This window comes from Saimiri boliviensis, chromosome 1 (assembly GCF_048565385.1).
Source record: "Saimiri boliviensis isolate mSaiBol1 chromosome 1, mSaiBol1.pri, whole genome shotgun sequence".
Lineage (NCBI taxonomy): Eukaryota > Metazoa > Chordata > Mammalia > Primates > Cebidae > Saimiri > Saimiri boliviensis.
In genome coordinates this window covers 99,764,014-99,788,401 of record NC_133449.1, presented here as the reverse complement: position 1 = coordinate 99,788,401, position 24,388 = coordinate 99,764,014, and the positions used below count along the sequence as shown (strand labels likewise).

Below are 24,388 nucleotides of genomic sequence, written 5' to 3'. Positions count from 1 at the left end.
GTTTTTGAGATGGAGTCTCACTCTCGGGCTGGAGTGCAGTGGCATGATCTCGGCTCACTGTAACCTCTGGCTCCTGGGTTCAAGCAATTCTCGTTCCTCAGCCTCCCAAGTAACCGGGATTACAGGTATGCATCATCACAGCCAGCTAATTTTTATACTTTTAGTAGAGATAAGATTTTGCCATGTTGACCAGGCTGGTCTCGAACTCCCTGACCTCAAGTGATCCACCCACCTTGGCCTCCCAAAGTGCTGGGATTACAGGCATGTGCCACTACACCCAGCTCTTTTTAACAACCAGCTCTTGCATGAACCAATAGGGAGTGAACTCTTTCATTACCACAAGGACAGCACCAAGCAAGCTGTTCATGAGGGATTGCCCCATGGCCAGACACCCCCCAACAGGCTTACCTCCAGCACTCAGAATCAAATTTCAACGTGAGGTCTGGACGGGACAAATATCCAAGCTATATCAATAAGAACGATGAGAACAATGATGATGATGAAGATGGTGGTGACAGCTCTGTCCCAGGCTGTGTCCTGGAGGCTGGTGGCTCGATGCCTATTTGGCAGAGGAGGACACAGTGCCTGGGGGACTGAGCCCCAGCACCTCAGACTTGGAAATGACTTGCCCAAGGTGATGCAGCTCCTCCAGACTCCTGATTCTTTCTCTTCCCCTCAGCCAGTCCTACGCCCACTGCCTTCACAGTGTCCTTGGAGGGAGGCAGACGCAGGATGATGAGGGTAACTGCAGGGACACCGTGGGGAATGGGAAAACGTGACGTCTGAAAACTCTCCATGTGCGAGTTCCACACACCCCGCATCAAATTGCCGTACGTGGACCTGACCATCCTCGATGCTGCACCTGCCCGACCCTCACAGCTCCTGCCCCCAGCGTCACCTGAACCCTGGCTGGAGCTGATCCCGCCCCCCATCCTCTGGTTTGCTCCTTCTCTCCCTGCCTTCCTTTATTCCCCTGCGTGTTTTGAGGTAGGGGTCTTTCAAGTTGCAAGACAGCTGTTCCGACAAAACCTGTCAGTTCCAGACACCTCTTCTGGGAGGTGGTGCTGCCAGGCACAGCAGGAAAGAGAGCATTGCTCAGCCATAGCCTGGCCCCAGGAATGCATGCCCCCCAAGTCACAGAAGCTGCTGGGAGGAAAACGGGATCCGATGCACGCGCTGCAGCCCGCGTCCCGCTGTGGGAGACCGTGGTGGGGAGCCAGGGGTGCGCGGACAGAGCTGTTCTCTCCTCTGGATGTTGCCTTTCTTTCCTTTTTAAGCCTTTTTCTTGAGGCAGTTTCAAACTTAAAGAAGAGTTGTGAGACTATAAAGAGCCGCTGCAAATATTCTTCACCAGAAACGAACCTTTAGCTGCAGGCTCATCCTCACCTCGCCCTGCACATATTCGTGCATATCGTTATTTTCCTGCTGAGCAATCTGACAGTTACGTTACAGACATGATGACTCTTGACCCCAGACGTGTCAGTGTATATTTTATTTTATTTTATTTTATTTTTTTGAGGGTCTCGCTTTCTCACCCAGGCTGGAGTGCAATGGCACAATCTCGGCTCACTGCAACCTCCGCCTCCCGGGTTCAAGTGATTTTCCTGTCTCAGCCTCCTGAGTAGCTAGGATTACAGATGCCTGCCACCACGCCTGGCTACCTTTTTTTATTTGTATTTTTATTTATTTATTTATTTTGAGATGGAGTCTCGCTCTGTTGCCCAGGCTAGAGTACAGTGGTGCAATAGCTCACTGCAACCTCTCCCTCCCAGGTTCAAGCAATTCTCTGCCTCAGCCACCCAAATAGCTGGGACTACAGGCACCCACCACCAAGCCCAGCTAATTTTTGTTTTTTGTTTTTTGTTTTTTGTTTTTTTTTTGAGACGGAGTTTCGCTCTTGTTACCCAGCCTGGAGTGCAATGGCACGATCTCGGCTCACCGCAACCTCCGCCTCCTGAGTTCAGGCAATTCTCCTGTCTCAGCCTCCTGAGTAGCTGGGATTATAGGCATGCACCACCATGCCCAGCTAATTTTTTGTATTTTTAGTAGAGACGGGGTTTCACCTTGTTGACCAAGGTTGGTCTCGATCTCTTGACCTTGTGATCCACCCGCCTCGGCCTCCCAAAGTGCTGGGATTACAGGCTTGAGCCACCGCGCCCCGCAATTTTTGTATTTTTAGTAGAGACAGGGTTTTACCATGTTAGCCAGGCTGGTCTCAAACTCCTGACCTCAGGTGGTCTGCCCACCTCAGCCTCCCACAGTGCTGGGATTACAGGTGTGAGCCACCGTACCCCGCCATCAGTCTATTTTCTAAGAGCAAGGAGCATTGCTTTTCTTTCTTTCTTTCTCCTTCCTTTCTTCCTTCCTTCTTTCTTTTCTTTTCTTTTCTTTTGAGACAGAGTCTCCCTTTGTCACCCAGACTGGAGTGCAGTGGTGTGATCTCGGCTTACTGCAACCTCTACTTCCCAGGTTCAAGCAATTCTCCTGCCTCAGTGTCCTGAATAGCTAGAATTACAGGCATCTGCCATCATGCCTGGCTAATTTTTGCATTTTTAGTAGAGACGATGTTTCACCATGTTGGTCTCAAACTCCTGACCTCGTGAGAGCAAGGATTATTTCTTTTTTCTTTTTTTTTTTTTTTGAGACGGAGTTTCGCTCTTGTTACCCAGGTTGGAGTGCAATGGCGTGATCAACCTCTGCCTCCTGGGTTCAGGCAATTCTCCTGCCTCAGCCTCCCGAGTAGCTGGGATTATAGGCACGCGCCACCATGCCCAGCTTATTTTTTTTGTATTTTTAGTAGAGACGGGGTTTCACCATGTTGACCAGGTTGGCCTCGATCTCTCGACCTTGTGATCCACCCACCTCGGCTTCCCAAAGTGCTGGGATTACAGGCTTGAGCCACTGTGCCCGGCCTGAGCAAGGATTATTTCTTACAGAACACAGTGCAATAGTCAGAATCAGAAAATTTAATGTTGACCCCAAACTGTCCCCCAGAATACAGTTGTTTCCCTTCTGACCATTTTATTACTTCTTTTCTTTTTTGATACAGGGTCTCGCTCTGTCCCAGGGAGTGCAGTGAAAATAATCATGGCTCACTGCAGCCTCCACTTCCTGGCCTCAAGAGATCCTCCCACCTCAGCCTCCTGAGTAGCTGGGATTACAGGCATACGCCACCACAGCCAGTTAATTTTTGTATTTTTTGCAGAGATAGGGTTTCGCCGCGTTGCCCAGGCGGGTCGTTACTTTCCAGACAAGCACACCAGTATGTCATGCTCTCCCATCTCCCAGTCCCAATAGTGAACAGCATTCCGCTGCCGTCATGGCCGCGCCTCCCTGCGCCCACGCCATCTTGTTGTTCCGTCCTTCTTGCTGTTTTGTTGATGTTATACTGGAGTATTTTACAGCAAATTCCAGACGTCATTCCATCTGTGAGAACTTTCGTACAGATCACTGGTTTTCAACCCCTGGGTTGAGCTGTGTCATAAAATCCACCAGGTGGGCTGTGATCAGTGCTGAACAAAGATAGGCTGGAAGGCACTGGACAATAAAATCGGAGTGCGCTGTGCAGAGCCTGCCTGGGATTGGGATGTTGAGTATGTGTCTTACAGGAGGCCGCAGTCCAGGAAGGTTTGGGAAGCTCGGCCAGCAGAGGCCCTGGGGCTCTGTGCAGCTTTCTCTATGGCTTATTTGTGGTTGATCCTGACGTCAGGGCTGCAGGACCCCTCGGCAAGGCTGGCGGCAGGAGGGCCAGCATGGGCACAGTTGATGAGGGGTGGAGATGTGGTCTGCTCCGCCCTCCTCTGTTCCTGGAAGCTCTGTCCTCCGGGGACTCCGGGACATTCCAGGTCTGCCTGGTCACTGAAAGTGTGGGCTCCAGAGTCCAGAGTTCTGCCTTCAAATTCCTGCTCTGCTACTTGCTACCCATATGAGCTTGGGCAAGTTAACTAATTTCTCTGTGCCTCTGTTTCCTGTGAGATGAGGACAGGAATGATCCCAGCTTCCTGGGGCTGTCGTGAGGATTCAGTAACCAGGAACATACATAAAGGACTCTGAACAGTGCCGGGCACATGGTGGGTGCCAGGAAATGTTCCTGTCGCTCCCACTGGCCTGGGCTCTCTTCCCCTCCGCCCCAGCCCCAGCTCCTCTGCTAAGCCCCTCACTCCTCCCCTAAGGAAGGATTCTCTCTCCTGCATGTTAGAGTCCTGAGGGAGCTTTTAAAAATCCCAGTACCACGAGGTCAAGAGATCGAGACCATCCTGGTCAACATCTCTACTAAAAATACAAAAAATTAGGCCGGGCGCAGTGGCTCAAGCCTGTAATCCCAGCACTCTGGGAGGCCGAGGCGGGTGGATCACGAGGTTGAGAGATCGAGACCATCCTGGTCAACATGGTGAAACCCCATCTCTACTAAAAATACAAAAAATTAGCTGGGCATGGTGGCGCGTGCTTGTAATCCCAGCTACTCAGGAGGCTGAGGCAGGAGAATTGCCTGAACCCAGGAGGTGGAGGTTGCGGTGAGTGGAGGTCGCACCATTGCACTCCAGCCTGAGTAACAGGAGTGAAACTCCGTCTCAAAAAAAAAAAAAAAAAATTCCCAGTGCCAGTCCAGGCACACTGGCTCATGCCTGAATCCCAGCACTTTGGGAAGCTGAGGTGGATAGATAACTTGAGGTCAGCAGTTCGAGACCAGCCTGGCCAACATAGTGAAACCCCGTCTTTACTAAAAATACAAAAATTAGCTGGGTGTGGTGGTGCACGCCTATAGTCTCAGCTACTAAGGAGGTTAAGGCAGGAGAATCACTCGAACCTGGGAAGTGGAGGTTGCAGTGAGCAAAGATTACACCACTGCACTCCAGCCTGGGTGACAGAGTGAGACTCCATCTCAAAAAAAAAAAAAAAAATCCCAATGCCAGCCACACACCAGACAAATTGCCCTAGAATCTCTTGGGGTGGGACTGAGATGGCAGCTTTTTTTTTTTTTTTTTTTTTTTTTTTCCCCAAGAGGCTCTTGCTCTGTCACCCAGGCTGGCATGAAGTGGCATAATCAAGGCTCACTGCTGCCTCAGTCTCCTGAGCTCAAGTGATCTTCCCGCCCCAGCCTCCTGAGTAGCTGGGACTACAGGCACAGGCCACCATACCCAATTAATTTTTTTAAAATGTTTTATAGCCAGGATGTCCAATGTTTTGCCTTCCCTGGGCCATATTGGAAGAAGAAAAATTGTCTTGGGCCACACATAAAATACACTAATGATAGCTGATGAGCTGAAAAACAATTCTTAAAAAAATTTACAATGTTTTAAGACAGTTTATGAATTTGTGTTAGGCCTCATTCAAAGCTGTCCTGAGCTGCAGGAGGCTTGAGGGCTAGGGGTTGTACAAGCTTGTTTTATAGAGACAGAGTCTTCTATTTTTTTTTTTTTTTTTTTTTTTTTTGAGACGGAGTTTCTTGTTACCCAGGCTGGAGTGCAATGGCGTGATCTCGGCTCACCTCAACCTCCGCCTCCTGGGTTCAGGCAATTCTCCTGCCTCAGCCTCCTGTGTAGCTGGGAGACAGGGTCTTCTTATGTTGCCCAGGTTGGTCTTGAACTCTTGGCCCCAAGCAGTCCTCACGCCTCAGCCTCCCAAAGTGCTGGGAGGACAGGGGCGAGTTACCGGATCCAGATGAAGCGGTGTTTTGTAGAGCCCCTGGGTGGCGTGCGGAGGCCGCAGTACACAGCTGTTCTCGGCTGTAACGTGGACGCAGGTTCTGAGTGCGCAGGGCCAGCTCAGGCCGGAGGCCCTGCACGCACAGCTCTCGGGAAGCCTGTGCTACGGTTCCACGGGCCACTCTGGGAACAGCAAGGCCCTGGAGAAAAGGCCTAGCTGGAAACCTTGACCTCCCTTCCCTCCCTCGCTGTCATAAAGGACATCAGCAGCTGATGTTGCTTGGACTTTTCCTCTGTCCCCAGTGCAGGTCACCTCCTGACACTCAGCCCTCACTGCTGCTCAATGACCGTTATGTGCCTCATTCCATTTTTTTTTTTTCTTTCCTTGAGATGGAGTCTCATTCTGTCGCCTGGCTGGAGTGCAGTGCTGCGATCTTGGTTCACTGCATCCTCCGCTCCCGGGTTCAAGCGATCCTCCTGCCTCAGCCTCCCAAGCATCTGGGACTACAGGTGCCCGCCACCATGCCTGACTCATTTTTGTATTTTTAGTAGAGATGGGGTTTCACCACATTGGCCAAGCTGACCTCGAACTCCTGACCTCAGGTGATCCACCCATCTCAGCCTCTCAAAGTGCTGGGATTACAGGTGTGAGCCACCACGCCTGGTTACCTGATCCCATTTTAAAGCTGGGAAAAATGAAGTCTTGAGATAAACTATCCGCCGTCACATGGCTGGGAGCTGCCAAGCTGGGACCTGGCCCAGCTAGTGCGGTGGGGAAGCTCCAGAGACCACTGCTAAGTTGGACTGGCCGCCTCTCATATGCAGCTGGCCCAAGCCTGTTCCGATCAGTGTCTGGGCCCTCCCTCCCTTCCCCAGGGCCCCAGTCTCTGTCCTGGTGGTATCTCTCATCCATGTCCTGCTAGCTCCACCTGGACGTCCAGCTCCTTCTCCCTCTGAACCCTTCCTGACCTGCCGTTTTCACAGTCACCTTCCTGATTTCTGGCCCAGAGCAAGCATCTGTACCATCAGCAGGCACAGGAATCCCCGCAGCCTTGTGCGCCTGGGTGGGCCTGAGCTGCTGCCTTTTTCCCCAGTCCCCAGGGTGCTGATGCTACCAGTCCACCAACAGCCTGCAGGCGAGTGCCAGGCCCAGGGTCTCCTCACTGGCCCCAGCCACACAGCCCTCTAGAAAGCAGACTTGCTCCTTGGCGTCCTCAGAATAAGCTCTTAACTCTAAGCCAGCCCCAGAGACCCCAGGTCCAATCCATCTTTGGTTTCTCCCCACCTGTTCCTGCCTGACCTCCCACCCCCTGCTTCCTTCCACCTCTGTGCCTCTATCTTCCTCCGGACGTCTGGACACTACAGGTCTCTGTGGGGTGGGGCTCCGGCCTGGGAATCAAGACAGTCCTGGGTTCGCGTCTCAGCTCCACAATCCCTAGTAAGCTGGTGGCCTCGAGCAGACGTCACCACCTCCATGAGCCCTGATTTTTGTGTCTTTGAGGTGGAGATGGTAACAGTACCTTGCAGGGCTGTTACTGAGGAGTGAGTGTCAAGAGCATGCAGGGGCCCCGCACTACTGGCTGCTGCTTTTATTTTACTTTCCAATTGCTCTGAACTCTAAAGATGCCTCATGTGGAAGGATCATCATGAGAACACTGGTTGGGACAATTCTCATATCCTGTGGGCTGGGGGCCACGCGTCCTCTAGAGCTCAGGCTGTTAGATCTCCAGAGAACCTGCGTTAGAAAAAAACGGGGCAGCATTAGAAGGGGAGGCGCACCCGCTTTGGGGGCCTCTGGGCCTCCACGCAGCCCCAGCTGGCAGGTCTTCACAGCTCGCAGCAGCCACCCTCCTGTGGCTCTCAAAAGGAAAGGCTCAGTGGTGTCGGTCCCCCGTCAGCTCATTGCAGCCTCCGCCTCCTGGGTTCAAGCGACTGCGCAGAGCCGGGGCTGCTGTCGCCACCTTGGCCTCCTGTATATTTAACTTTGAGGCACCCTCAGTTTCCTCCGCCAGCACAGACTCCAGCCCAGATGTTGACAGGTGGCGTGGTCTGGAGGCTGGTGGTTTCTCTCCACAACCTCCTGTTTTGTACTCACCGGGGCCGGGGTGGGGGCCTGGCCACACGTGGCCAATACACACAAGTGGCGGCCGCCCCTCTCTGAACGCTGTCCTCTCTCCGCAGGCCTGTGGAGGCGCCAACATGGGGCTCAAGATGTCCTGCCTGAAAGGTAAGGCTGGGCGTCTGCCCCCACCAGCTCTCATGGCAGGGGGTGGGCTGGGCTAGGGGACAGGAGGGAGGGGGATGAGGCCATCTACCCTGCAGAGGGAAAGGGGCACCATCCCTTAAGCAGTGCTGTACACAGCAGGTGCTCTATAAATGCTTGTCCTGACTCTGAGCACCCCTCCAGGCCTTCCATTTCACTATCAGTGAGTGACTGGGAAGGTGGCAGTGCTCTGGTGCCTCAGTTTCCCCCTCTAGGGGATTAATTTCAGGCTGTGGAGAGTGAGGGAGGGGTGGCCTTTGTGAAGGAGCCAGGCACACATGGGGCTGTTTGCTTTCGCAAGCACACCCGGGCCTGTAAACACCCAGATAGGCGGTCCAGCGTCCTGGTGCTGGGAGAGTAGGTCAGCAGGAGAAAGTTCTAGAAAGACACAAAACCACTGAAAGGTGTTGTGGGTGTTGGTGAAGGCAGTCCAGGCCTCTGTCCTGTGTGTGGATGGCCTTGGGGGACCTCAGACCAATGTGGCGGGAGGCTTCCTACCCCAAATTCATTGCTGCCCCTCTTCTTTACCTCAGTGACAGTTGCTCTGGTCTCCCCAGCCAAAAATCTGGGAGTCACGTGGGCGGTACCTGGTCCAGGTGGGCAGCCCCGGTCAAGGTGGGCAGTACATCTTGATTGACAGCTCCTCCAAGACTGCTTGCAGAGACATTGGTTCCCTGGTGAAAATTGGGGTGTCATTTGCTAAGTGGGATGGGATACCAGACAGGTACAGTCTGCATCCCTTCCAGGGTCTGGCTTCCTCTGAGACTCCAGGCTCTGACTTGGGGCCCCACTGCCTGAGACCGACTCTGGCTCCAAGTGTCCTGCGGCCAGTGGTGTGAGGGCCAGGCTCCTAGCCTGCCCCGGGCAACCTGCCTGACCTCGGCAGCCCCTTCCAGGTGGAGGCCACCGGCCCACCTGGAGAGGTGGCTGGAAGCTGAGCTTGCCTGGGATCCACCTGCATCGTGTGAGTTCTGGCCTCCCCACTGCCTCTGTGAGACCTGGAGCAAGGGCCTTGGTTTCCTTATCAGTAAAATGGGGATCATGGCGGACGCGTCTCAGGTCACCAGGAGCGCGAGAGCAGGGCCTGGCACACCCGGGCAGTGGCTGCTCTTAATTGTATTATTTCCTTCATCAAATTCATCAGGCTCTGTAGCCCATCTTTTGGGCTTAGGGAGGCTTAGGGCTTTTGGATGCAAGCTACAGAAGCAGAAACAAGGAATTTACTGGAAAGTCGAGGGGAGCCCACAGGAACAGTAAAGTAAGGAGGTGGGAAAAGGTCCCTGCTGGGAGCCAGAATGAAGGGACCACCCTTCAGCTTCCCAGGCTGGGAGGAATCGTCTCCTGGAGAGCATCTGATTGGCCCAGCTTAGGTCTTAGGCCCTCCCCTTGACCTGGAGGGCGGTGCATCTTGATTGACAGCTCCTCCAAGACGGCTTGCAGAGAGATTGGTTCTCCTGGTGAATATCCGGGTGTCATTTGCTAAGTGGGATGGGATGCTGGACAGGCACCAACAGCCTGTGACCCCCTCCAGGGCGTGGCTTCCTCTGACACTCCAGGCGGAGCCCACAGAGGAGTGAGGAGATGTTTGTTGAATGAGTATGTGTGAGCGGCTGAGGCTGATCCAGCCTCAGACGGTAGTTGAGAGGACCTAGCCTGAACCCTTGAAACTGGAGGACTTTCTTCCCTTAGACGTGAGTTTCCCAGTGCCTGACAGACGCCATGAAGGCCATTTTTCTGCTTTAAATAATTATATGTATAACATAAAACTTGGCATTTTGACCATGAAGCGTACTAGTAGCATTAAGCCCCACCATCTTCAGAATGAAGGTTTCATCTCCCACTGAAACTCTGTCGCCGCTAAGTACTAACTCCCCGTTCCCTCCCCTGGCCTTTGCCAACCTCCATTCTACTTCGGTCTCTAGGAATCTGCTCTTGGGACGTCTTTTAAGTGGAATTACACAGCATTTGTCCTTTCGTGTCCAGCCTCTGCCACTCAGCATGACGTTTTCTAGGCTCATCCACATTGTAGCATTCGTCACTGCTTTGTTCCTTTTCACGGCTGAATAATGTTCCATCCTGTATACGGACCACACTTTTTTTTTTTTTTTTTTTTTGAGACGGAGTTTCGCTCTTGTTACCCAGGCTGAAGTGCAATGGCTCGATCTCGGCTCACCTCAACCTCCACCTCCTGGGTTCAGGCAATTCTCCTGCCTCAGCCTCCTGAGTAGCTGGGATTACAGACACACGCCACCATGCCCAGCTAACTTTTTGTATTTTTAGTAGAGACGGGGTTTCACCATGTTGACCAGGATGGTCTCAATCTCTTGACCTCGTGATCCACCCGCCTCGGCCTCCCAAAGTGCTGGGATTACAGGCTTGAGCCACCGCGCCCAGCCTCCACACTTTCTTTATCCACATATCCAACGCCAGACACTGGGGTGTTTCCACCTTTTGGCAATTCTGTCAAGACATCTTTAATGAAGAAACCAGGCCCTGGAGGTGTCTCTGAACCACTTTCCTTCCAGCCCAAGCCTGGGGCTTTATCAGGAAGGTAGACCAAGACACTGCAGATCCTGACAGTACCTGGGAAATGCACTCTCACCTTCACCCCCCGCCCCCCACCCCCCACCCCTCATGAATCAATGCCAGGCAGCCAGCTCAGGGTCCCTGGGGCTGGGAGCTTTTAAAAAGACCGCCTTCCTGTCGGCCCTAGAGCTGCTAAGTGCTGGAACGGCTCCTGCTCCCAGCGCCGCCTGTTCATCCATTTTGCATGGCTGGCTCTGCTGCTCTTGGTCCCTGACCACTGCCACCCGCCCAGCCTGGGTCTCTGAAAGTGATGAGGCCACACAAGCATGGGGGTGACTCAGGCAAAGGGAAGCATGGGGACTAGGACTCTTTTTTTGGAGGGAGGAACAGAATCTCACTCTGTCGCTCAGGCTGGAGTGCAGTGGTACAATCTTGACTCACTGCAACCCCTGCCTCCCGGGTTCAAACAATTCTCCAGCCTCAGCCTCCCGGGTAGCCAGGATTACAGGTACGTGCCACCACACTTAGCTAATTTTTATATTTTTAGTAGAGATAGGGTTTCACCATGTTGGCCAGGCTGGTCTTCAACTCCTGACCTCAAGTGATCTGCCCATCTCAGCCTCCCAGAATGCTGGGATTACAGGTATGAGCCACTGCGCCCGGCCCAGAGAGAAACATTTCAACTCAGCATTTGAAGTAGCCAGGAACTCTGTAACGTGGGCTGCCGTAAGAGATTACCCTAAACTAGGTGGTATAAAACAGTTCTGGAGGCCAGAGGTATGCCATCAGGTGTAAACAGGCCTTGTTTCTTCTGAAAGCTGTCAGGGGGCTCCAGAGCCTCTAGTGGCACCACCCATCCTTTGGCTTGTGGCCACTTAGCTCCAGCCTCTGCCTCGTGGCACATGGCTTTCCTCTTGTGTCTTCCCTTCTAAGGACAACTGTCATTTGCTTTAGGGCCCATCCTCTTCCAAGATCATCTCATCTCAAGATCCTTAATTCAGTTACATCAGCACGGCTGCCCAGTGGCTCCTGCCTGGTATCCCAACACTTTGAGAAGCTGAGGCAGGAGGAGCTCTGGAGCCCAGGGTTTCAAGACGAGCCCGGGTAGCATGGCAAAACCTCATCCCTATGAAAGAATACAAAAACGATCTGGGAATAGTGGTGTGCACGCCTGTAGTCCCAGCCACTTGAGAGGCTGAGGTGGGAGGATCCCTTGAGCCCAGGAAGTCAAGGCTGCAGTGAACTGTGATCACACCACTGTACTCCAGCCTGGGTGACAACCAGAACTTGTCTCAAAAAAAAAAAAAAAAAATCCATCACAAAGATCCTATTGTCATAAGGTCAGATTCCCACTCACAGGTTCTGGTTAGATGTATCTTTTGGAGCGGGCACAACCCTGGGTACAATGTCTGTCACTCCCTGGGGCCTTAACACTGCATGTTGCCCCAGGCACCGGGAGCAGGGACCCGCCAGGACCCAGGCCCTCTGTTCCTCTGCTCTAGCCCAACAGCCTAGCCCAGGGACTCAGACGTGCCCGGCTGTTTCCAGGTGACCCTCCCTGTACTGTGCCCCAGCTCCAGGCCTCCCTAGGTTCAAATCCCAGCTCTGCCCATTAACAACGATTTGGCCTTGGAGCGGGGCCAGCTTCACAGGCATGTGACCTCTGCAGCTGTGCAGGGCCCCGTGCTCAGTTTAATGCTCTTAATACATATTGAACAGTGGGCTCACATGTTCATTTTCCACTGAGCCCCACAAATGACATAGTGGTTGCTGCCTTAGGGCGAGTGACCTTGTCTCTCGAGGCCTCCCTTTCCTCTGGGGTAAACTGAGGCATCCTGCATCCAGCCCGCAGGTTTTATTGAGTGCCGGGTTTTGGAGAGGACTTGAGGGATCTTAAAGACAGGACTCTGCCCAGGGACTTACTACCTAGAGCCACACCACCCTGTAGAAATGGGTTTTAACATTTCTAGCAGACCCATGAATAAGGTAAAAAGACACAGGTACGATTAATTTTACAGTTTAATTCAGTATATTCCAAACATCGTTTTCACGTGTGGGGTCCAGTTCACTGGTCTGGAAGATACAGTTAGCTGATCTGGGGAGGTTCAGTTGTCTAGGGGATTTAATTTGGGGGGTTTCGTTGTCTGGTCTGGTGGCTGCCTGGTCTGGGGTTTTGGCTGATCTATGGGGTTTAGTTGTCTGGTCTGGAAGTTACATGGCTAGGCTGGGGGCTTTACCTGGCTGGTCTTGGAGGCTTGGTTGGCCGGTCTAGGAGGGTTTACCTGTTTGATGTGGCGGTTAATTGGCTAATCTAGGGGTTCAGTTGGCTGGACTGGGATTACTTGGCTGGACTGGGGGTTTAGTTGGATGTTCTAGGGGTTTAATTGGCTGGTCTGAGGGTTCAGTTAGCTGGACTGGGGTGACTTGGCTGGTCTGGGGGTTTAGTTGTGTGATCTGGGGGTTCCATTGGCTGATCTGGGGGTTCAGTTTGCTGCCCTCCTTTCCCTTCCCCTCCAGTCTGGGAATCTCTCCCTCTAGAACTAAAGTGGGCTTTCTGAGGCAGCGTGGCACCCACTTTGCAAAGCCTTGCGTTACAGATAAGGATATGGAGGCCCAAGGAGAGGACATGACCAGGTGCAGTCACTCCTACACAGAGGCAGCTCCGAGACCGGCTCTGGTTCCCTTAGGAGGAGTAGTTACGGGAGACATGGGCTGAGCCCACTCAGCAATGTGAGGGTCATGGTGGGAGTGAAGCCTCGGCCCTCGCCACCTCCTCCTTCCTCAGCTCCCCCATGGGCTGTGAGGCCATGTAACTGCCCAGGAAGACGTAGGCCCCTTCCCCATCAGGCTGGCTTTGCGTCGATGGCACCTGATGTGGCTAGCTGGGGTGGGGTCCGCCCGTGCTGGGCTGGCTTCCATCTCTACTATGCGTAACTGTTCGGTGGCTGCTGTGACAAATGACCACACACGATGGGGGGGGAGGCGCTTAAAACAGCCGTTTTTATTCTCTCCTGGTTCTAAAATCCACGCTGGCAGGGCCTCCCTCCCTCCTCAGCCCCAAGGGAGGAAGCTTCCTCCCTCTTCCTGCTTCTGATAGCTTCGGGCATCCTGGGTCCAGGCTCTGCCTCCAAGTTCACGTGGCCTTCCTGTCTCCGAGTCACCCTGTGTCCAGTCTCCCTCTTCTCCTCTTCTAAGGACGCCAGGCATGGGATTCAGAGCCCCTCCTAAATCCAGGATGAGCTCATCACGAGATCCTTAACTAATTACATCTGCAAAGACCGCATTTCCAAATAAGGTCACATTCCGAGGTTCTGGGTGGATGTGAACTTTGGGGACACTATCAGCCCCCAGCAGATCAGTTCACCTCTGAGCTTCCCCTGTGTAGGGCAGGAACATGCTTCTCCAGTCTGGCAACAAAGATTCAGTCCAAGGGTGGTAGATATTCAGAGGGTGGCGTGGGAGAAACGGCTGGGCCAGCACCCCTTTATTTCCGAGTCCAAAGGAGAGGGGCTGTATTGGCGGACCTTAAGCGGAGTCCCTCTGCTCAGGGACCTGGCGGTGGTGATTGTGACCCATGGAAGTGTCCCACAGGCCAAAGAGCATCTCCACCATGCCTCACCCTATAAGGGCTGGCATGTCCTGGCATCAGCAGGAGCTGGGCATGGCTCATCCTCATCACAGCTGAACTCTACAGATGGGGAAACTGAGGCACAGGGGATCTCTCACTGGCTCAAGGCCACATGGCCAGTTAGCAGAGATTGGCTCCACAGACAGAAGGGGCAAGGGCGAGTCACCTCCTTGGTTCCTAAGTGCCCCCTCTCTGGGCTCCAGTAGGGCGGCACAGCCAAGGAAATGGTGTGGTCCTGCTGCGTGGTTCTCAGTGGGGTCTGGGACCTTCTGCAGAGGCATCCCTGGGAGCCAGTCGGACCATCAGATTAGCAGGACCCATTGGACCAACTGAGTTAGGAACTCAGGGTTTTCAGCATGTCCTCCGGGCGATTCCAGTGGCTGTGTAACTTTGAGGATCACTGAGAAAGTGGCTCTGGGGTCAGAGATCTGAGTTCATATTCTGAGTCTGCCTCTGATTGACTGGCAGCCTTATGCAAGTCACTTCCCATGTCTGGGACTCATTTTCTGTATCTGTAAAATGGAGTGGCGACTGGAAAGATCTCCTGGGTCAGGTCTCGAGGGTTTTCTGAGATAAGCACTAAAGATGACGCCCATGAAGCCTTTGCAGCTTCCCGCCATGGAGCTGGCTGCAGATGTGGGGGGCTCCCGCAGGAAGAGTTAAACTGGAGGCATGGGCTTTCCCACTGGAGTGGCTGGCTGGGGCATCAGGGCTACCTGGGAGGACCCCTGTGGTATCTGAGGTTCTGTGGGGGTTGGGCGTGGGGCGTCAGCTCCAGCATCACTGTAGATATAGGCTCCTGGGAACGAGACTGGTCCCAGTACCTGTCCTGGGAAGGTCCCCTGGGGCTCCCTGGGGCTTGGTGGGAAAGATGAAGGCTTTGTCTGGGGTTGGTAGTTCGTTTGTTTGTTTAAGTATACTTTATTTTTTTTTTTTTTTTTTTTTTTTGAGACGGAGTTTCGCTCATGTTACCCAGGCTGGAGTGCAATGGCGTGATCTCGGCTCACTGCAACCTCCGCCTCCCGGGTTCAGGCAATTCTCCTGCCTCGGCCTCCTGAGTAGCTGGGATTACAGGCACGCACCACCATGCCCAGCTAATTTTTTGTATTTTTAGCAGAGACGAGGTTTCACCATGTTGACCAGGATGGTCTTGATCTCTCGACCTCGTGATCCACCCGCCTCGGCCTCCCAAAGTGCTGGGATTACAGGCTTGAGCCACCGCGCCCGGCCAGTATACTTTATTTTTTAGGACAGTTTTAATTTACAAAAAAGTTGAAAAGATAGTACAGAGAGTTCCCACATGCCAGCTCCTATTAACATCTTACACTCACACGGCCATTCATTGCCACAAATGAATCCATACAAATCCATTGTTACTTATGTTTTAGTATTTTATTTATTTACTTATTTATATTTTTGAGACAGGACCTGGTTCTCCCTCTGTTGCTCAGGCTGGAGTGCAGTGGCATAATCACAGCTCACTACAGCCGGGATCTCCGAGGCTCAAGCGACTCTCCTGCCTCAGCCTCCCAAGCAGCTGGGACTATAGGTGTACAGCACCATGCCCAGCTAATTTTTTTGTAGAGAAGGGATCTTGCTTTGCTGCCCCGGCTAGTCTTAAACTCTTGGCTTCAAGCCTTGGCCTCCAAAAGTGCTAGGTTTCAGGCATGAGCTACCGCGCCTGGCCAAATCCATTATTATTAACTAATGTCCACACTTTTTTTTTTTTTTGAGACAGGGTCTGGCTCTGTTGCCCAAGCTGGAGTACAGTGACACAATCTCAGCTCACTGCAACCTCCACCTCCTGGGCTCATGTGATTCTCCCACCTCAGCCTCCTGAGCAGCTGGGACTACAGGCAAGCACCACCACACCCAGCTAATTTTTTTTGTATTTTTAGTAGAGATGGGAGTTTTACCATGTTTCCCAGGTTGGTCTTGAACTCCTGCACTGAAGCTATCCTCCTGCCTCAGCCTCCCAAAAGTGCTGGGATCACAGGCGTGAACCCCCATGCCCGGCCAGATCTGTTATTATTAACTAATGTCCACATGATTCAAATTTCCCCCGTCTATTTTTTCTGTCCCAGGACCTCACATGACATTTAGCCGTCACACCTCCTTAGGCTCTTGGCTGTGACGGTTTCTCAGACTCTCCTCGTTTTTGTGGGGACCCCTGGCTGCCAGGCATGGCTCTCACTCCCTTGCTCAGGGGGCTCAGTAATGCGAAGCACTGGAATCATTCTGGCCCAGGAGTCTAAATGTCTGCCGCACGTGAGACTCTCCCGGAAGGCTTCCCAACAGATGCAGCCCTGGCCGGTTCCCGAGAGGTTCCAGGCACTGGTGCGCTAGGGGGCTTCCTAGTGATTCTCCTGGGCGGCCCAGGCTGACAGTCAATGCCCTTGCCTTGTAGATGGGGGCTGCGGCAGGGACTGACAGCCCGAGATAACAGTGAGCAAGTCAGCCTGGCTGGGAACCCAGGTGTGCAGGCTCGGTTCCAGGGCTCCTTCTGGAACCTTCTCAACAGACCTCTGCCCAGGAGGCAGGAGCTCCTGAGAGACATCCCCTCCAGCCTCCCTTCAGCTCAGGGAAGTGGGGTGGATCATCAAAGCCTGTTTTAAATGAGGGAGCAGATGGCGCCTGATCTCGCCCCACCCCCTGCCCAGGGCAGTGGGGGCAGCCCTCCTGGCTCACAGCAGGGACTTAGCCGGTCTCCCCATCAGTCACCCATGCTTAAGCTAAACCTCAGGCCCCTGATGTCCTCAGGAAGAAGGGAGGCAGGGCCAGTGACGCAGCAGGTGGGAGACGAGGCACTGTCCCCAGCTGTGCCTGGATAGGTCAGCCCAGCTGGTCTGCACCCCAGAACTCAGTGTTGATATTCGGGTGACAGTTCTCAAGGATGTTCTCCTCCTCCTCACACTCCTGGCTCTGTGGGATCAGGAACCACGCTGCCTCCTTCATCCCTGTAGCCCTGGCACCTAGTCCAAGACCTGGTGGCCTGACACACACAGGCCCTGCAACAAGTGTTTGCAGAATGAGTACGCTCTCAGCCTTAGCCACTGAAAGCAGACCTTCCCCCGACTGACCCTCCCGCCAGCTGGGGTGGCTTCCCCATCATCCCCATCATCCTACAGGCAGCTCAGCGCTCCCAAAGCTCACACCTTGCCGTGCAGTTCGGCTCTTTCCCTCCATCTCCTCTCATCTGTGCAGCAAGGCTTCCACACTGTTCGCTTTCCCCACTGTAGATACGGAAGCTGAGGTGTCGGGTGGTAAAGGTCACTCAGCCACAGTGTGGCTGAGCTGGATCCCTGGGGGCCTCGGGAACACAACCCAGCCCAGCAAGGCCACAGCCGGGCCACAACCTCCTCCCCGTTCCCTGCAGTTTTCTCAGGGCCTGGCAAGTGCCATGTGCTCTAGAGGTATGGGGCGGGGGGTGCAGGGGAAGTGGGGAGTGAGCCTCCAGGGAGACAGGGAGAGAGTGAGGCGGGTGCTGGCACCACAGTCCCATCGGGGGTCTCCCTGGCTTTCTGCTGCTGGAGACTCGGAAGCCAGGGCAGGCCGGGTGCAGTGGCACACGCCTCTAATCCCGGCACTTTGGGAGGCCAAGGCAGGAGGATTACTTGAGACCAGCCTCAGCAACATAGACCCCATTTCTACAAAATAAATGTAGCCAGGTGCCACTGTGTTCCAGCCTGGGCAACAGAGTGTGACCCCATTTCTACAAAATAAATGTAGCGAGGTGCTACTGCGTTCCAGCCTGGGCAACAGAGTGAGACCCTGCCTCTGAAAAAAAAAAAAAAAACATAAAAGGGGGTTAGAGCAGTGCTGACCAATTACCAGCTGCTGGGCATGGCTGGGCACTGCAGCAGACCAGCCTCGCTATCCCGGGCTGGGCCCTTGCTGCTTCCCTCCCAGGGGCCTGGTTTCCAGGGAGCAGCTGTGCATCTGGGCCCCGTCCTGCTCTTGTGCCCTGTTCTTGTCACCCGACAGCATAGACCAGGGATGGTTCCTGTCACCCCCATAGCACCGCCCACCTTCTCCTGCAGCCGCACAGCACCGCCCTCAAACCCAAACCTGGCTTGCCGTGCCGAGCAGGACTTCAGTAAAAATCTTTCTACAGACCATCCACTCAGAAGGCATCCTAGGGTGGAACATTCTAGATGGTTGGAGGGTGTGCACCCTTTACATTTTGACAGCTTTGCCAATGACCCCCCTGAAGCCACACCAGTAGCCCTCCCCCTCCCCCTGTGGGAGATGACCGAGGCCACAGCGTTAACAGCCTTCCCATTTTTGCCAATCTCATGGGTGCAAGACGGTACCTCAGGAGTTCGTGTTTCCTCTCTTTTTAGCAGGAAACATTTAACTTTTCTCTCCTAATTATTTTTCTCTTTTTCCAGTATACATGGGATCTTGCTATGTTGCCCAGGCTGGCTTCATATGCCTGGCCTCAAGCAGCCCTCCTGTCTCGGCCTCCCAAAGTGCTAGAATTACAGGCATGTGCCACTGTACCTGGCCTAACTTCTTTTTTCTTTTCTTTCCTTTTTTTTTTTTTTTTTTTTTTTTGAGACGGAGTCTCACTCTATCACCCAGGCTGGTGTGCAGTGGCATGATCTCAGCTCACTGCAGCCTCCACCTCCCGGGTTCAAGCGATTCTCCTGCCTCAGCCTCTGGAGTAACTGGGATTACAGGCACACAGCACCACAGCCAGCTAATTTTTTGTGTTTTTAGTAGAGATGGGGTTTCGTCACGTTGGCCAGGCTGGTCTTGATCTCCTGACCTCAAGCGATCCCCTGGCCTCAGCCTCCCAAAGTGCAGGGATTATAGATGTGAGCCACTATGCCCTGCCTGGCCTAACTTCTGACTGAAGTGTAACATACAGGAGAAAAGACCCAGGTCATGTCAGCTGCTCCATGCATTTTCACACTGACCAACAAACAGTTCAGCTCCCCAGAAGCTCCTCAAACTCCTTGCAAGAGCAGCCAGGCTCTTCAGTCCTAATCTTGACCTGCATGTGAGCTCCGTGTGTCTTCCGTTGAGCAAGGAACTGGTACCCACCCACACCACACCTGAAGCTCTTCTGAGACCCTCCCCTGGAGGCTCAGTGCGCCAGCCTCATGGAAGGGAGGCGTGAGCCTCCAGCCCGTCCGTGAAAGCTGTGGTCTCAGCTCCTCCGCGCCGAGAGACCCTTGGTCCGCACCCGAACTTCCCCCAGCCTCAGTTTCTGTGAAGTGAGGGCTGACCCGCCTCTCTCAGCGCTAACACTCGGGCTGCATGAGATGCTCCAGGTGAGGTCCCGTTTCCTGGCTGTCACCCTCGAATGTCATTTGTTGCCAAACAGGGCCTCTCCATTTACAGGTGGGACACCACCCCTGGAGGATGGGCTGTGTGTCCTTGGCTGTGTGATCCTGGGCAAGTGGCTCAGCCTCTTTTTGCCTCTGTTTCTTCCATTATCGGCTGGGCGGAGTAACAGCAGGGGCTGTTGAGATCGTTCTGGAAGCCAAGTCTGTAAAGGCACTGGCTTCTGGAGCACCCGGGCCACCGTCAAATGCATCGAGGAGCTGTCACTGCGCTTGTCTGTTAACACAGGGGGCCCTGGGCCAGGGCTTTCCTGTCAGCAGTGAGCCCCTCTGTGAGGGTCACTGAGGTTGCCTGGGCAGCAAAGGCCAGGTCCCAGACCATGTTGCTGCTGTGGGAGCCCAGGATAGGCCTGGTCCCTGATCCGGGAGCGAGCAGAGCAAGGCAGCCCCAGGGCCCAGGTCCCACGCTGGAGGGAGCCCGGCCTCCGAGGAGAGCCGGCCGGGCAGAGTGGCGGGAGCTGAGCTGCGGGTGATGTCCTTGCTGCTGCTGCCGCTGCCGAGAGCTGCTCCTACCTGCAGCTGCATGTCCAGCCCCGCTTTCTGCCTGCTCTGCTGTCTGCTGCGGCCTCTCCCTGCTCCAGCTGCCCACAGGGCCCAGGTTCCCTGGGAGACCCCCACTGTGCTCAGGTAGCACCTCCACCTCCGTTCTCTGGTCCTAACTGGACTTGACCTGCTTGTATGACCCCTTTCATAGCAGTCATAATAGTACTAATAATACGGCCTCACTACGAACCTGCCCTTGGACACGTTCCATTTCATGTCATGCGTCCTCCAGCAGCCCTGCAGGATAAGGATTATTATGTAGGGCAAAAGTTACAGGCAGGGCTGGCCACAGTGGCTCACACCTATAATCCCAGCTACTTAGGAGGCCCAGGCAGCAAGACCACTTGAGCCCAGGAGTTCGAGTTCCACCTGGCAACGTAGCAAGACCCCCATCTCTAAAAAAAAAGCCAGACAAGGTGGCTCACACCTGTAATCCCAGCACTCTGGGAGGCTGAGGCGGGTGGATCGCTCGATGTCAGGAGTTCAACACCAGCCTGACCAACATGGAGAAACCCCATCTCTACTAAAAATACAAAATTAGCCAGGTGTGGTAGTGCACGCCTGTAATCCCAGCTACTCGGGAGACTGAGACAGGAGAATCGCTTGAACCTGGGAGGCAAAAGTTGCAGTGACCCGAGATCGCGCCATGCACTCCAGTCTGGACAACAAAAGCAAAACTCTTGTCTAAAAAAAAAAAAATAAAAAAATAATTAGAATCTCTGTCCCAGTGAGAGAGCTACCCATGCATAGCGATTGTTAGCCTCGATAGCCCCCTTTGCAGCAGGCGACAGAGAGGGTAAGAAACTTGTCAGACCACACAGCAGGTCAAGGGCAGTCTCTGGCTTGGGCCATCCTGGAGCCCCTCTGTGTAGCCCCAGGCACTGTGGCCACATGGGGACAGAGAAAGCCAGCAGCTCTGTGCCAGGCGTGTAGGGCCAGCCCTGAAATGCCTAGTTATTGTAACGAATGTCAGTTAGCTGTGTGGTTCAAGATTGGGAGTGCCTGGCCTGGTTCCCCCACAGCCCCATGTAGAGTTGCCAGATTGAGGACGACAAAAACATAAAAACAGGATGCCCGGTTATATTTGAATTTCAGGTAAACAAGGAATAGTGTCAAGCAGAAGCATGTCCCAAGTATTGCATGGGGCAAGCCTCTACTAAAAAACGACTTGTCTTTGGGAGGCCGAGGTGGATCACGAGGTCAAGAGATCGAGACCATCCTGGTCAACATGGTGAAACCCTGTCTCTACTAAAAATACAAAAAAAAAAATTAGCTGGGCATGGTGTTGCACGCCTGTAGTCCCAGCTACTCGGGAAGCTGAGGCAGGAGAATTGCTTGAACCCAAGAGACGGAGGTTGCGGTGAGCCGAGATCGCACCATTGCACTCCAGCCTGGGTAACAAGAGCGAAACTCTGTCTCACCAAAACAAACAAACAAACAAACAAACAAAAACAACTTGTTGGCTGGGCACAGTGCTCATGCCTGTAATCACAGCACTTTGGGAAACTGAGGCAGACAGATCACAAGGTCAGGAGATCAAGACCATCCTGGCTAACCCAGTGAAACCCCGTCTTTACTAAAAACTCAAAAATTAGCCGGGTGTGGTGGCACGAGCCTGTACTCCCAGCTACTCCGGAGGCTGAGGCACGAGAAACGCTTAAACCTGGGTGGTAGAGGTTGCAGTGAACCGAGATGGCACCACTGTACTCCTGGGCGGCAGAGCGAGACTCCATGTCAAAAAATAAAGATGAAAAACTGTTTGTTAACCTGAGATTCAGATGTGACGTGACGGATGGCCTGCATTTTACCTGGTGACCCTGCCTTCCGGGACAGTTGGCAACATCTGGAAGTGTTTTTGGTCATCACAGCTGGGGGCACTACAGGATCCAGAGGCCAGAGACACCTGCTAAACATCACGTGACACACAGGACAGCCGCACCAGAGAGAATGACAGAAGTGTCAGCAGCACCAATGCCAGGGGACCCTGGGCCACACGCGAGCATTCCCATGGCCAGGCAGAGGGCCAAGTACCTGGCTTTTTTTTTTTAACTTCAATTCTCATGGTCGTCCTGCTCTTGTTTCCATTTTAGCAATGAGGAGATTGAGGGCTGGGGGAGGGGACACTGCCAGGAAGTGATGGGGCCAGGGCTGGATCTGGGTTTCATTTTTTTGGAGACAGAGTTTTGCTCTTGTTACCCAGGCTGGAGTACAGTGGCACAATCTTGGTTCACTGCAACCTACACCTCCTGGGTTCAAGCGATTCTCCTGCCTCAGCCTCCCAAATAGCTGGGATTACAGGCGCCAACCACCACACCAGGCTAACTGTTTTTTGTATTTGTAGTAGAGTTTTGTATTTTTAGTTTCACTATGTTGGCCCAAGCTGGTCTTGGACTCCTGGCCTCAAGAGATCTGCCCACCTCGGCCTTCCAAAATGGTGGGATTACAAGCATGAGCCCCCACACCTGACCCTTTTTTTTTGAGACAGGATCTCACTTGTTGCCCAGGATGGGGTGCCGTAGGGTGATCACAGCTCACTGTAACCTTGAACTCCTAGCCTCAACAGTCCTTCCGTCTCAGCCTCCCAGGTAGCTGGGACTACATGTACACATCACCATGCATAGCTAATTTAAAAAAAAAATTTTTTTTTAGAGAAGGTGTCTTGCTATATTGTCCAGGCCAGTCTTGAACCAGGATTGCTGGGCTCAAGCCATCCTTTGTCCTTGTCCTTCCAAAGTGCTCGGATTACCGGCATGAGTCAATGTGCCCGTGCTGGAACTGGCCTTCGGAACCTGGGCTCGCCGCACTGTACCCTCGCCTTCCACAGCCTTCCCAAACACCCAGCGCTAGGATGAGCAGGGACAGCCCACGGGAACTGGGAGGGCCGGCCGGGAGGGAAGAAGCGCAGTCAGTGCTCAGGGCAGGAAGGTGGATCGGCCGAGCAGAAGCAGCGGGGGCACCTTCCCCCGCTTAGTGTGTTGAAGCCTCCCGTCTCCAGCTCCTCTCAGGTTCTCTCTCCAGCCGCTCATTCCTGACGCAAGCTAGGGCTTTCTCCTTAATTAAAAAGAGATTTAAAACATCCACTGCTGTCTCTATTAGGCCTGGGATGCCTCAAAAAGGTAAAACCACCAGAGCTGCCCCGCCTCATCCATAATAACACAAGGCTTTCCCTGTAATTGGAATTAAAAAAAAAAAAAAAAGATTAAATGCATCTGGAACCCTTGGAGGAATTTTATCAGTTTGCTTTGGAAAGACCTGCACTAAATCCAGAGACCCAGTCATCTCTGAGGGATTAGTGTCAGCCTGCTCAGCCCCTGTGGCCCTGTGTTACTGCCCCAGGGCCTTTGCGTGTGCTGTGGGTGCCTCAGGGCTCTCTGCTGCTGCTTTCTGATGGTCCCTTCTGGGAAGGCTTTTCCAGCTCCTAAACCCTGCTTCTCCCCGCTGTGAGTGGGCTTATCTGCCCCGCATCCCTGCTAGAACTGACCCAGGCTCTTGGAAATACCTGTGTGCTTCTAGCCCCCAGGGCACAAGGGTCCTAACTGTTCTGTGCCTCTGTTTACCCATCTGGAGGATGAGGTCTGAGTCATTGGGAGGATCAAATGGTGAGTGTGCAGAGACACTCAGACAGTCCAGCCTCCCAAGAGCCCAAGTCTCAAAGCTCAGCATCGTGGGCCCCTCCCAGTGTTGGCTTCAATCACCAGAGACCCTCCTTTTTTTCCAGCTGACCCTGAAATCTTTGGGGCCCCATCCCTGCGACTGGAGCTGGGACAGGCGGTGTAGAGGGAGGCATAGATAAACCTCTGTAAAGGCTGTTCTTTCCTCAGCAGCGTCTGCAGCACCTGGGGCCATTTGGGGCACACAGCAGGTGCATAATACATGCCTGTTGGCTGGGCACCTCACTGGCCCAGGCTCAGAGCTGGGGCTTTACACCTGTGCCGAAAAGGAGCACATGACGTAAGCTGGCTCTCCAGGTGAGAAAGCCCAGGCCAGAGGCAAAGTCACTGCAGGAAACAGAAGTGAGAGTCGGATGGGATTTCCTCCTTCCCAAGCCCCTGGCCATTCCCATACAGTAAGGGAGAAGTGTCCCCCGACAGTCAGGTTGGAACCAGGAATATTTTGTGTAGCATCCACTCCAGCTGTGTGACTGCAGGGGGGAGACAGGCCCCCAACCCACACTCAGGGGGCTGTGTCGGTAGCCGGTGGCATCCAGTGGGTGTTGCATATTGGCAGATCCAGTGAATAAGGGCCCTGACTTAGGACAGTTACACCTGTGGTTCAAATTCCGTGATGTGAATCTAAGCTTAGTATCAACTCGTGATGTGCATGACAGCTTGTGTTTACTGAGTGTGCACAGCAAGGCCACTACTGGGGTTTTTCTCTTCCACAAAATGCACGTATAATCATCGCACCACCTTGCCTGGACTCCAGTGTGGTA

General features: G+C 53.6%; 1 protein-coding gene across 1 annotated transcript in view; it reads left to right on the top strand.

Annotated features, from left to right (window-relative positions):
* C1H16orf74 (chromosome 1 C16orf74 homolog) overlaps positions 1-24,388 on the top strand; it is a 42,355-nt gene that overhangs the window by 5,864 nt on the left and 12,103 nt on the right. The window contains exon 2 of the mRNA XM_039473636.2: positions 7,827-7,872. Within this exon, the coding sequence (XP_039329570.1) occupies positions 7,845-7,872 (28 nt within the window). The 5' untranslated portion in view covers positions 7,827-7,844. The remainder of the gene's footprint in view (positions 1-7,826; positions 7,873-24,388) is intronic.